The 14,062-nt window shown below is 41.5% G+C and overlaps 1 protein-coding gene across 6 annotated transcripts in view; it reads right to left on the reverse strand.

Annotated features, from left to right (window-relative positions):
- Positions 1-8,667: 8,667 nt before the first annotated feature.
- Positions 8,668-14,062, reverse strand: part of LOC143293777 (rhotekin-like) — a 97,383-nt gene continuing 91,988 nt past the window's right edge. For all 6 annotated transcript variants that reach the window (XM_076605005.1, XM_076605006.1, XM_076605008.1 and 3 more), the window contains one exon: positions 8,668-13,836. In XM_076605005.1, coding sequence (XP_076461120.1) covers positions 13,688-13,836 — 149 coding nt within the window. In that variant the 3' untranslated portion in view covers positions 8,668-13,687. The remainder of the gene's footprint in view (positions 13,837-14,062) is intronic.

Consider the following 14,062-nt stretch of genomic DNA (forward strand, 5'->3'; position numbering starts at 1 on the left):
TGTCTTTCCTTTCTCTGTTGGGGGTTGGATTTTCGCTGGGTGCCTAAGCGCGGGTTCCATGCCTCGTGTGCCATACCACGAAGGCAGGGATCATGATGCTGGGACTGAGACTCGGCAAGAGACTCTCCCAGGCCCGGAGCTCATGATTCCTCCCGATACGGACCGTGGCGATGCGTCTTTAGACGCTGATCACAGAGGCGACTTTCGTACCAGTAAAACAGTCATGAAGGGGACCGGGGGGAAAGAGGTACAAGTGTCGCCTCCCAAGGTTCCCAGCGCGAGGCAGGGAGAAGGGGGAGTGTCAAGTCCTCTCCTGGCGGTGGGGACTCGCAGCTGGGCGCGAACTCCCAAGGGGAGGCCGCGCCCGGCCATTACCCGGGTCCCCACTCGGAGACTGCCCTCACGGGCCCCATTGTTGTTCCCCCTCCTCCCTTCTCTGTCGACCCCCTCCCCCACCTCCTTTGGGGGGGGGGGAGAAAAATTTGGTTCCGAGGGGGGGATCTCTACTTTGCCCACCCCGGGCCAAGCCACCCCAGTCTCCCCACGGGAGGTCTTCCCGCTATCCGGCCGGTCTCCCCTGCTGGGGGAGGCCCGCGTGTGTCAGGCGGTTCCGGGCAGTCAGCCCGCTCGTCTTCGGGCGGGACTGACACCCAAGTCGGACCTGACCTCCCTCCGACTTGGCCAGGTTTTTCCCTTTTGTTCGGTGTCTCAAATACTATTGGGATAGGTCTCGCCATAGGCGTTCTTCTCAGAGGCGTCTGCTCATCTCCCTCAATGAGAATTACAAGAAAGACATCTGCAGGCACCATTTCCCGCTGGGTTTCCCAAGTCATTCGTAGAGCCTACTCTCATGCACACAGGGATATCAGCTGTCTTCATCCCAGAGCACACGAAGTGCGGGCCATAGCTACTTCGGCTGCTTTCCAGCACTCAGTGCCACTGCAGCATGTCTTGGAGGCAGCCTTCTGGCGGTCTGAGAATCCCTTCATCAACTTCTACCTCAGGAATTTCCGTATGACCAGGGCTGACGGTTCCAAGGGGATTTCCTTTGTCGTGGCTAACACTGCCATCTCAATTACAAGGGCTCCCCATACGAACCAGTAGGCGTTGCCCTCCTCCATTTGCTTTAAATTGTGCATCAGTTTGACATGGTACAGTATATGACACCAAAAGGAGGAGTTTGTATTATACTCCATGTTTGGTGTTACATATACTTACCATGTCAAACTCAAATGCCCGCCCATCCGTCCCCGCATCTCCGCCGTGGTTCTCATGGGGCATTTTCTTCGATGGCCACGGAATGATTCAGCGCTTATAGCTTTTAGAGGCGTTTGATTGGCTGAGAGCGGACTGGGCCAAGACTGCTCATCTTTTCACTGTTAGCTGCGCAAAATTTGGCCAAGCAGAGCAAACCGGTAGGCCTAGTTTGCATCAGTTTGACATGGTAAGTATATGTAACACCAAACATGGAGTATAATACAAACTCCTCCTTTTGATACATAAAAAGCTTGGATTTTTTTTTTCAGTGTATCACAAGTGAGTCTTGAAGGCCTTGCCTCTCTTGTTCCCTTTCCCATAACCTTTTCATTTTTTTTCTGTTGAGGTTGTTCCACGAGTATGAGAGACAAACACGTGTTCTCTGTAACAGCTGAATGTGTCTAAACTGGTTTTATAAGGACAGAATCAAATCAGTATTGGATTAGCAAAATGGTGATTGTGTGAGTGTGTTTTGTGGTTTTGTTCAGTTTCATTGTGATGTGGTTTTTGAGATGAGTGGTTTCTGGTGCTTCACTGAAAGACAACTCTTGTTGAAGCACCTCCATGGTGCTAGCTGCTGTGTTTATTGTATGTCTACATGAAAATGAAGGGCTTCTTCTTCTGCGTTCGTGGGCTGCAACTCCCACGTTCACTCGCATGTACATGAGTGGGTTTTTACGTGCATAACCGTTTTTACCCCGCCATGTAGGCAGTCATACTCTGCTTTCGGGGGTGTGCATGCTGGGTATTTTCTTGCTTCCATAACCCACCGAACGCTGACATGGATTACAGGATCTTTAACGTGCGTATTTGATCTTCTGCATGCGTTTACACACGAAGGGGGTTCAGGCACTAGCAGGTCTGCACATATGTTGACCTGGGAGATCGTAAAAATCTCCACCCTTTACACACCAGGTGCCGTCACCGTGATTTGAACCCAGGTCCCTCAGATTGAAAGTCCAACGTTTTAACCACTCGGCCGTCGAAGGGCTTCTGTTCAGCAGATTTAACATTAGGGTAAATGCAGTTATGGCTTTTCATTTGCCATCATACTTTCAAACTCGGTAGATATCTAAAAAAAAGCATGTGATGTCTTATTTCCTTCTTGACTAAGAGGTTCAATTAGTGCCACCAAGAATTTACAGCGTTCAGCAACTTGTTAGTCAAGAATGAATATCTGTTGTGATTTAATTTTGTTCTTTATCAAAGCTTTGGCTTGCTTTCAACAACTCTTCCATCTTCAGATGATTATCTACAATGCTTGCGCCAACATTTGATTTTGATATTGACTTTTAAAGTAGTTTGGAGTAAGTCATTAATTAAGCCATTCAAAGTCTATACTGTTTGTTGCATGAATTGAATTGAACAAACATTTATTGTAGCTCCTTTTTCTCTCTCTCTCTCTCTCTTTTGTGTTAGTCTTTGATATTGACCATCAAAACCATCTGTGCCATAAAATAAACAGTGTGGATAGTTGCTCAGAACATGTTCAAACTAATTTTATGAAATAGAGTAAGGTTATGGATTATTTTATTTTCAGCAATTCTAGAACACACGCTGTCTTGACTTTTATTTGAGTGTCTCCTAACTGGCTAAGTGTTGATCTTTCATGGATTAATAATTTATTCCAATTTATTGTGCTTAGTTACCAGTGACCAGGTTCCCCCCCCCCCTTACCACCCTCCCCCCCAAAAAAATACTGATGAAATTATTATGTGTGTGAAGTACAGTCATTTTTCCTTTTATATAACATTTCACTTTTTGGTGGTTATAAATTTTGAAGTCATGAGAGACTGATGAGTCAAAAGCTGTATCCATTTGATTGTGAACAATAAGTCATGAAGTGGCTAGTTTGACAGTAATATGAATTGATACACATGTGTGCCAAGTTACTTCACAAATTTTTATCGTTCAGGCAGTGTCTCAAGTTTTTGCAGGAAATTTTTTATCTGTTGGTCTTGATTTTCCCTTGTGCAGGCATACAATGATATGGGTATGTTCATGGCATGACAGCTTTTATGCTCTTGTACCTTATTTTGTGTGACTTTTTTTGTCTACTTTAAGTGGAACAAAAACACTGTCTGTCTTTTGTGCTTCTTTAAGGTATTTGTTTTTGATTTTTGCCAGGTTTTTTTCTCTCCCATGTTATTGTGTGTATATGTGTTTTGCTTGCTTTTTTGTTCTGTATTATGTCCTCCCCCCCCCCCCACACCCCCAAGATTCAGTAACACAAACAATGTAACTTGTGCAAGAATGATTTTGACCAATTTGTTATTTTGACCAATTTGTTGGTACCGTTGTCTTCTTTTTCTCTCTCTCTCTCTCTTTTTTTTTTTATTTTTTTTATTTTTTTTTTTTTTTTTTTTTTATAATACAGTCGGAAAGTGAAAGGGTCAGTACTGAGTTTGCAAATCATAAGAGCACATGCTGCTTCCAAGTTCTCATTCTCATCCAGACCAGTTTCTGATCAACTTTCTTACTCATATGAAAGGAAGGTGCACAATCTATTTCATGTCTGGAATTACTTTGTGGTTAGGATTTTTAATCATTTGTTGTTTGTAGGTTTGATCAAATTAAAACAAAAATTTAAAAGATTTCTCCGATGATTTTGAGTGTTTGTGTATGTGTAAGGAAAACTCTTCTCTGTCTCTCCATTCTTACAAAGACAAAGTGCTTTTTTCTTTCCCAGCTTTTTTTCGTTTCAGAATCCAGGGGATCAACCCAAGAATGTTCTCAGCCGTGATATGACTGTGAGTGGTTGACGGCTGTTGATGTTATGTATTGTCACCAGCTGATCGTCATGGCTGGTGACAGTACATGCTGGGAGTGTCTCTCCCCAAAAAATCAACAGCACTGACTTTGTGTTTCAACAGTTGCTTGTGCACGCTGTGTGCATATGTGTATGCGTGTATTTCAATTTGGTGTGTGTGTGGGGGTCTGTTGAGGGGTATGTGTGAATGTGCATGTGTTTGGTTTGTGTGTGTATGGAATGAGCATGCAAATGTATGTGCTCATGCATGCACTTTGGTTTTCTGTGAGAGAGCGATAGGTGGGATAATAGCCTTTACAAAATGGTGGGACAGTCTTTGAGGTTAAAAAAAAGGGTATCTACCTCCTCAAGAAAAAACAATAACAACAAAACAATGACAACAATAACACACACAAAAACAAAACTAAAAACAACCACAACAACAAAAAAACCACGCACATACAGGCTTGCCATCATGGCAGTGTAAATCACAATGAAAATCACCACAGAAACCAATCTGTGGACAGGTTTTCACAGCCATTTATTTCTTAAACATGAACTGAGCTGGGAGTTGTGACGTGACAGGAACCATTACTTGCACAACGATATCTGGAGAGAGCTCGAGAGGCATACAGACAGATTCCCTTCAGAAATGCTTTTCATTGTCATCCAGCCAAACATCCCAGCAATTTAAAATAGGTTCCCCGATTTTTAAAAAGTTAATTAACATGACACAATACACATGTACTAAAATTAAAGCGTCTGGAACAAGCCTGTAACATTTGTGAAAAAAAAAAATAATGCACAGACATTTCGGCAGTAACAATTCTAGGCCTCTTCTTAACAATTCCGCTTATTCCAAGATATGAAAATGTACTAGTAAGCACATTCTATACCTAACATGCAAGCATACATAGCACATGTGCGCGCGCATGCGTGCGCACACACACGCACATACACATGCACACACACAGGTCAGCGTAAGTCAGTCTTGTGAGCAAGGTCATCAGAACATGTACGCACAACACACACACACAAAACAACAACAAAACATTGTTACATTATTATTATGATCATTATTGCTTATAGCCAGCAACTGACCACATAGGGCCACATCAAGGCTTTGAATACAGTCAATGCAAATCCTATACAACCTAAGGTTAAAAAAGAAAAGAAAAGAAAAATATTAGTACAGTCATATATTCATAAGAACTGCCTCTGAAGCTGATGAGAAAAAAAAAAAGTAACTGATAAATGACATTTGAACACTGGACAGATTTCATTTCAACTTCAATAATTCATATACCTTTTTTTTCCTCTCTTCATCATGCTTTCAATAACATACAGAACACTACTTATAAAGTGAGGTAACCAAAATTAATATCTGTCAATGTTTGGTAGTGTTGCAGTTCACAAAATACAAAAAAAGCTTGGATGAAGAACTGATAAATGATATTATTTGAACACTGAACTATGCTTAGGACAGACTTCATATTTCATACTTCAATAATTCACATCCTGTCTCTTTTTCCCCCCATTTCCTTCATCATGTTTTGAATAAAACAGAACATTTTAAACCCTGCTTGTAACGTGAGGTAATCAATATAAAATCTGCTAATTTTCAATGGCATTGCGTGTTTCTTGGAGAGGGTGGTTTGCAATGCTCAGCTGTAGTGAGTGTTTTCTGGCACAGGCTTTCGTGTGTGTGTGTGTGTGTGTGTGTATGCATGTGTGTGTGTTTATGTATGCGTGTTGTGTGTGTGTATGCGTGTGTGTGTGTGTGTGTGTGCATGTGTGTGTGTGTGTGTGTGCATGTGTGTGCATGTGTATGTGTGTGTGTGTGCATGTGTGTGTATGTGTGTGTGCGTGTATGTGTATGTGTGTGTATGTGTGTGTGCGTGTGAATGTGTGCGTGTGTGTGTGTGTGTGTGTGTGAGGGGGGTTGGTGTGTGGGTGGGTGGAGAGGAGTATTGATAGGGGAGGTGATGGAGTGAGGAACGAAATGTAAAGCACTCTGTGCAGTATTTCTGGAGAAACGCACTATACAAATGTCCATTATAATGATCCTAATTATAGCAGGTCACAGAATACTATACAGCTGGGATGAAGAAACAAACAATATGTAAAGACTGCAGATGGTCCTCAGCTGTGTTTCTGTTGTGGGTTTTTGTTCCCATGGGAAATAAATATAAAACGAAGAACTTCCCCACCTTACACTTTGGTCATCTCCCCCAGTGGAGGGGGAGGAGGGGGGGGGGGGGGGGGGGGGGGCAAAGAAAATGTAAAGTATAGCTTTTCCACCGCATAGTTTAGGTTTCATTCCAAAAGCTGTATGGTTTACATTCTTGTACATAAAGAAGATCAGATCGATGAATTCTCAAAATGTTTGGTCACCTTCAGTCAGTTGGCATTTCTTCATCAAATCAGTTTCAAAGACAAAAACAAAACAACAACAACAAAACAAACAAACCAAACAGCTATACGAACAGAGAGAGAGAGAGAGAAACACACACACACACACACACACACACACACACAGGGATGACAGACAGATGGACAGGCAAACTGAAACAGTGTGGTTGGGACAAACAAAAAATGTGGAAAAAAAAAAAAACAAACTTACATGGACCTGACCATCAGATAATCGACTAACACAGTCAAGAAATGACACACTTGCGTGACTCCATCCAATGATCTAGCTCATTCATGATTGGCAACACATAGTCATAATCTACGTACACCATTAGTTGATCAATCAAACTAACGTCTTACACACACACTTTCACATCACACAACACACATATGTGGAGTGATGGCCTAGAGGTAATGCGTCCGCCTAGGAAGCGAGAGAATCTGAGTGCGCTGATTCGAATCACGGCTCAGCTGCCGATATTTTCCACTAGACCTTGAGTGGTGGTCTTGATGCTAGTCATTCGGATGAGACGATAAACCGAGGTCCCGTGTGCGGCATGCACTTAGTGCATGTAAAAGAACCCACCACAACAAAAGGGTTGTTCCTTGCAAAATTATGTAGAAAAATGTACTTCGATAGGAAAAAAAAAACAACAAATAAAACTGCACGCAGGTAGAAAAAAAAAAAAGGGTGGCGCTGTAGTGTAGCGACGCGCTCTCCCTGGGGAGAGCAGCCTGAATTTCACACAGAGAAATCTGTTGTGACAAAAAGAGAAATACAAATATATTCACACACACACATCACTGAAGTCAAAGTCACCACATTGTAAGGAGTGATGGCTTTGTGATCATTTGTAAAAACACCCCTGACTAGGAACCCAGTGTGCATGGGTTTGAATCTAAACACTCCAGACCAGGATTTCTACCCCCCACACCCTCCGTTCCTTTCCCTTCCACTTGACTTTTAGTGATGGTCTGGGTGCTAGTCATTTGGACGAGACAATAAACAGAGGTCCTGTATGCCCATAAAAGGGACCCACACCAACAAAATGGTTGTCACTGGGAACATTCTGTAGAAAAAAAAAATCCACTTCAATAACAAAAGTATCTGCAGACAGGAAACACATACATACACACACACACACACAAAGAAAAAAAAAAGAAAGGTGGTTCTGCACTGGGGCGATATTCTCTCCCCTCCCCGGAGTAAGCACCCCCAAAATTTCACACACAGACAAGTCTGTTGTGACAGAAAGTCCCTAATACAATACGAAGCACCTTCTAACAAGACACTGTTCACGACTCCAATGCGAAGTGCACTTCAGTCATTTCTCTCTTCAAGGTACAGACACAGGTGTCCGAGTGTACAGCGTGTTGTGAACTCAAATGGGAAGACAGGGACCACACAGTCCAGGCTCAAACACTACACGGATGTGCCTTTGGTGGTAAGTGTTGCTTAAAATATCCTGACCAACACTGCATCTCTCAGGCCTGGTTGACGCCGGGATATTTAATCAATTCTATGATGAGAGCACAGCCTTGTCGAGCAGTCTGGACTCCCCAGTCTGGATGGCGCCAGGATAATTCTATGATGAAAGCACAGCCTTGTCGAGCAGTCCCAGCCAAACTGGACTCCCCAGTCTGGATGGTGCCAGGATAATTCTATGATGAGAGCACAGCCTTGTGGAGCAGTCCCAGCCAAACTGGACTCCCCAGTCTGGATGGTGCCAGGATAATTCTATGATGAGAGCACAGCCTTGTCGAGCAGTCCCAGCCAAACTGGACTCCCCAGTCTGGATGGTGCCAGGATAATTCTATGATGAGAGTACAGCCTTTTGTCAAGCAGTCCAAAGAGTAACAGGACTCCCTAAGCTCAGGTTGCAATATCAAAGACAAACGAAACACACATGTTTGAGGCTGTACACAACAGAGTAACAGGACATCCAATTTTCGCCTGAGAATGATTTGAAGGTGAGACTGAGAATGTGCGACAATTATAGATAAACATGACCTTGACCTTAAAGGTTCCCCCCCTCCCTGCCTCCACTCCCCCCCACCACACACACATTCATGTCATCCATATATCGTTAATTTCTCACCTTTCCCCTTATTGCTTGTTAAACATTAAACATTTTGAATTATCATAAAAAACAAAAAGTCCCTCAACCTTGCACCATATCTGAAAAAAGGAAAAAAAAAAGAGAAAAAAAGTAGAAGAATAAAGTCAAATGCAAAACATAGACTTTACATGATGACAACATTTTTTTTTATTCATTCTCATGTTTCACAGTTCCCGGAAGAAAAGGAGAAGAAAAACAAGGTTAAAAACAATTTCTTTAGCATCATTTGTGACATTCTTTCAGGTCTATCACGGCTGTGGCTACAACATTTTCAGACCGAACAAAATCTAACAAAGCCAAACTGAATTTTTTTTTTAAATGTGACTGCCACACCACTGACATAAGAAAGAGATTGGTGGAGAGCATGGTTTCGATGTTCATGTTCCACCGTTTTTGCGGGTTTTTTTTACATTATAATTCATTTTCTTTTTTCTTTTTTTTTATGCAACAAGCTCTCTATTGAAAGGTACTGGTCAAAGGTTTTCATTAAAATTCAAAGACTTTCCCAGATCCTGAGGGGCAGAACAATGTTGTTGTTTTTTTTCAAGACTTTTTATAGCCCTGGCAATTGTTCTCTCATTAATTTTCTTCCAAGACTTCCATCAGTCTGTATGAAGCACACAACACCCATCTGCACCCCCCCCCCCCCAAGATAAAAGGCTAAAAACACTTGCTTTAATATCATTTGTGATTCACAGGCTATTGCACAGCTTATTTCATTCACATCACTTTGTAAAATGATAAAAAATGAATCGAAATGAAACAACTATGAGACTAGGAGAGTTCAGGATCAAAACAACGATAAAGGGGAGAAACTCTCTCCATCAGAAAGGTACACAACTTGAGGTCAATGCTGCTTATGCTACCCATTCAGCCAGCACACAGGCTAATTAAAGGTACATTGGTACAAACCAAGAGATGCCAACCTCTGTCAAGTGTTTGTAGGAACAGTCAGGAAATTTAGTTGCAACATTCTGAATTAGGTAAGCACACTCTGACTCCGAGCCACATCAGCAAACTGGCACAGACGCTGTTTGACCGAGACGCAACTTGATTTAGCCACGTTCTCTCTTGTTCCGGCAAACGATTAAGCTGATTGGTCCACTCAATGCACTTTCAATGTAAACACGCACGCGATTGGCTGACCATCATCAAGGATACTACGGTTAGCAGTGACTGCCCGGGCCTCATGATCAGTAAGTCTAGAGCGTCTGTGTAATGTAAGACTGGAAAGCCTGTGACCATGTTATTTAGTCAAAAACGAAATCACTGGAACAATTTTGATGTATGGCATAACATCAGAAGAAACTGTGATCGAGTGTAACAAAACATGGCGAAATCGCAACAGTTGGCATCTTTGCAAATCCAGACGCTTCGTCAAAAAGGAAGCGTCTGGCTTGTCCTCATACCAATTATTTGAAACGTGCTCTCGGCAGAAATGACAGAAGAAATGTGCAAACACAAATCAGTTTTTATTCAAGACTGGCACAGCCTTCTAATTGAGTACCTTGTAAATGGAGATAGTTACCACTCTTAATTGTTGATAAAAATGATTGTTTGTGTTTTATAGGACACTTGTTTTATACAGTCAAAGAACATCAATGAAACATTTAAAAAAAAAATTTTATATTGGACACTTGCTCTGAGGGGGAAGGAGGGGGAACAAATCAATGAAAATAAGTATAAAACATTCACAGACGTATCTTGCAGATGCTACATAATGTGATAACATTACACAGCACAGAAAAAAATTCTTTTGGGATGTGTTCCAAGATTATGATTGATCAAAAGTGGCATTTATAAACGAGCGGCAACATTTGTACAGTGCGACTGGAAACACTTGGTCATTTTAGGTTGTCATCATTACTGTCTTTAAAAAAACACCCAAAAACAAAAAACAACCCAAAAAACCCAGTGCACTATAAATACTTGGTTTTTTTTTTAATTTTTTTTTTTTAGGTTACCATCATTCATATAATTTTTAGTTGCTTATATTTCTCTTTTTTTGTGGTTAACTTGTAAATATTTGTACACTGACTAAACAGACAAAACAAACATGCAAATGTCCATCAAAACAATATGCACTTATAGCATGTACTTTGGTTACCTATCTTATGGGTTTTATTTTCATTTATGTGAACTTGGCAAACACTTGTACACTGAACAAACTAACAAAACACAGAAGAACATGCCCACCAAACATTACATTTACATGAAATACTTGGTCATTTGGGTTATCATTGTCATATCATTTTAGGTTGTCATTTTGTTTTCTGTTTTGTTAACTTCACAAAATACATTTGTATATTGAATAAAAAAAATAAAAACAAACAAACATGAAAACATACATTAAAACATATGGTTCAGATCTTTTTTCTTTAACATATGAATGTGCAAATGCGACAAAAATATTGCTTTTTTGCGGTTATGGTTAGTGTCAAAAACCCATACCTACCAGCTTGATTAAAATGAAATAATTCAGGCACACTCACACTGTCATATTTTCAGTGGGAAAAAAAAACAAAAACCCCAGTCTAATCAGAATAACATAATTCAGTCATGGTCACACTGTCATTTTCAGTGGAACATAAAAAAACAAACAAAACAATTCTCAGAAATATATTCAGGTGTATGATAATTTCTGATTTCTTTGCTACTGGGGAACTTTTCTCACTTGTATTTCTGCTTGGGAGTGCAATGAATACGATTTTATTCTCTTTTGAATTAAAAAAAACCCAACAAACAAACAAAAAAATCATATAAAACTGAGAAGAAAGTACTGTCTTTTGGCCTTCTTAAACCAGTTTTAACCATTTTTTTTGTTTTCTGTTATATATATATATATATAATCCAGAAGCAAATAATCTTTGTGATTGAAAATCAAACAATCTGTTCAAAATCATGCAACAGAAAAGCCAGTAATCTTTCTTTCTTTTTTTCATCATTACTTTTCAAAACAGCAATCCAGGAAACAGAATTCAAATTTTTCAAAACTGCATCATCTGATTGGGAGCTTTATTATAACGGACGACATTTTGTACGTTATGATGGTCAACACTGGCTGCGAGAATTACATAAAGGAGGAGTTTGTATTATACTCCATGTTTGGTGTTACATATACTGTACCATGTCAAACTGATGCAAACTAGGCCTATGGTTTGCTCTGCTTGGCCAAATTTCGCGCGGCTAACAGTGAAAAGACGGGCCCGCCCGCTCTCAGCCAATCAAACGCCTCTAAAAGCTATAAGCGCTGAATAAACTCTTTTTCAATTCAAGGCACACACACACACACCCACACACACCATCAGCCTTCATTTTCCTAGAGGCTCTGTAAAGGATGAATTACAGTAAGAGTCGAGTTTAACAGTGTCAACAAGGAGTCAAGGAAGTCCTTCTGGCATTACAATGAGAGGTGGAGTGTGGGGGTAGTGGGGGTGTGGAGGGAGTGTGGGAAGGATGCGGGGAGGGGGCGGGGGGTTCTGTGATGAGTAACACCACAGCTGTGACTTAGATCATCGCCATGACAACACTCCTTCATATGATGATGATGATGACGATACGATGACAGCTGGTTTTATTAAATGGTTTTTGTAATGATGCTGACGGGCGCAATAGCCGAGTGGTTAAAGCGTTGGACTGTCAATCTGAGGGTCCCGGGTTCGAATCACGGTGACGGCGCCTGGTGGGTAAAGGGTGGAGATTTTTACGATCTCCCAGGTCAACATATGTGCAGACCTGCTAGTGCCTGAACCCCCTTCGTGTGTATATGCAAGCAGAAGATCAAAACGTTAAAGATCCTGTAATCCATGTCAGCGTTCGGTGGATTATGGAAACAAGAACATACCCAGCATGCACACCCCCGAAAATGGAGTATGGCTGCCTACATGGCGGGGTAAAAAACGGTCATACACGCAAAAGCCCACTCGTGTGCATACAAGTGAACGCAGAAGAAGAAGAAGAAGAAGAATGAGATGATGCTGTTGCTGTTTTTTTGTTGTTTTTTTTTCTTCCAAATACATGAAATGGTTCTGCGATGTTGTTGATGGTCTTATAAAAATGGCTTTGCAATGTTGTTTGCTGGTTTTGTGACACCAGTTCAGAAGTTTTATGAAATGGCTTTTGCAATGTTGCTGGTTTTATGAAATGGCTTTGCGATGTTGCCAGTTTTATGAAATGGCTTTGCGACGATGCTGGTTTTATGGAAGGGCTTTGCGATGTTGCCAGTTTTATGAAAGGGCTTTGCGATGATGCTGGTTTTATGGAAGGGCTTTGCGATGTTGCTGGTTTTATGAAATGGCTTGGGCAAATATTGCTGATTGGATGCTATGGTGAAATAGCTTTGCAATGTTGCTGGTTTCATGAAATGGATTTGTGACAGCTTTGCTGGTTTTATGAGCTGAATTTGCAAATGTTGATGGTTATATGAAATGGCTTAGTGATGTCGATAGTTTTATCAAAAAAGAAAAAGTTTTGCAATGTTGAAGGTTTTACGGAATGGCTTTTCTAATGTTGCCAAATTTTACAGAATGACTTTGCAACACAATATTGATGGTTTTATGAAATGGCTGTGCAATATTGCCAATTTCATGAAACCCCTCTACAACAGTGTTGCCAGTTTTATGAAATGGCTTTGCAAAGTCACAAGTTTTATGAAACATCCTTGCAAAATTGCCTTTTTTTTTTTTTTTAATGAAATGCCTTTGCAATGTTGCTGGCATTATGGAATGGCTTTGTGATATTGTTGCTGGTTTTATGAAATGGTATTGCAAAGCTGACAGGTTTCATTAAACGGCTTTGTGATGCAATGTAACAAAAAAAAAAAAAAAAAAAAAAAACGAAAAAACTTTGTAATGCAATGTTGCTGGTGTTTACGAAACAGCTTTGGCTGCGTTGCCAATGAAATCGCTTTTGCGACTGTCATCACCAGTTTTTACAGACAGCGACGCTACCACAGCAATGTCACAATATCTCATCAACAAAGTGCCTTGGGCCGCGATGTGTAGTCGCCCTCGATCTGAACCTGGTGTGGACGCTACACACACACACACACAAGGTGTCAACGTCAATCAATCAAACCAAGAGTTTGACAACCGACTGGCGAGAGAAGCCCCTTGAGGTCAAGGCCGTTTGGGAGCCTGGGGTCTTGGGATTATGAGGTGGAGCCGCTGTGGCTGGAGCTGCGCACCTTGCGGACGTCTTCTGCCATTAGCGTGGCCAGCATCTGGGTCAGCTCGTCATCCCCCATCCCCACTCCGCCACTGCCGTCGCTCAGAATGCTCTCCCCTGCCGCTTCCGGGTCTGGAAACAGGACACGCATGGCAATTTGTTGATGACTGTGTGTGTGTGTTGGTGTGTGTGTGTGTGTGTGTGTGTGTGTGTTGATGTGTGTGTTGGTGGGTGGGTGGGTGTATGGGTGTGTGTGTGTGTGTGTGTCTTGATGTGTGTGTTGGTGGGTGGGTGGGTGTATGGGTGTTTTTGTGTGTGTGTGTGTGTGTGTGTGTGTGTGTGTGTGTGTGTGTGCTGA

This window comes from Babylonia areolata, chromosome 19, assembly GCF_041734735.1.
Source record: "Babylonia areolata isolate BAREFJ2019XMU chromosome 19, ASM4173473v1, whole genome shotgun sequence".
In the NCBI taxonomy this organism is placed as follows: Eukaryota; Metazoa; Mollusca; class Gastropoda; order Neogastropoda; family Buccinidae; genus Babylonia; species Babylonia areolata.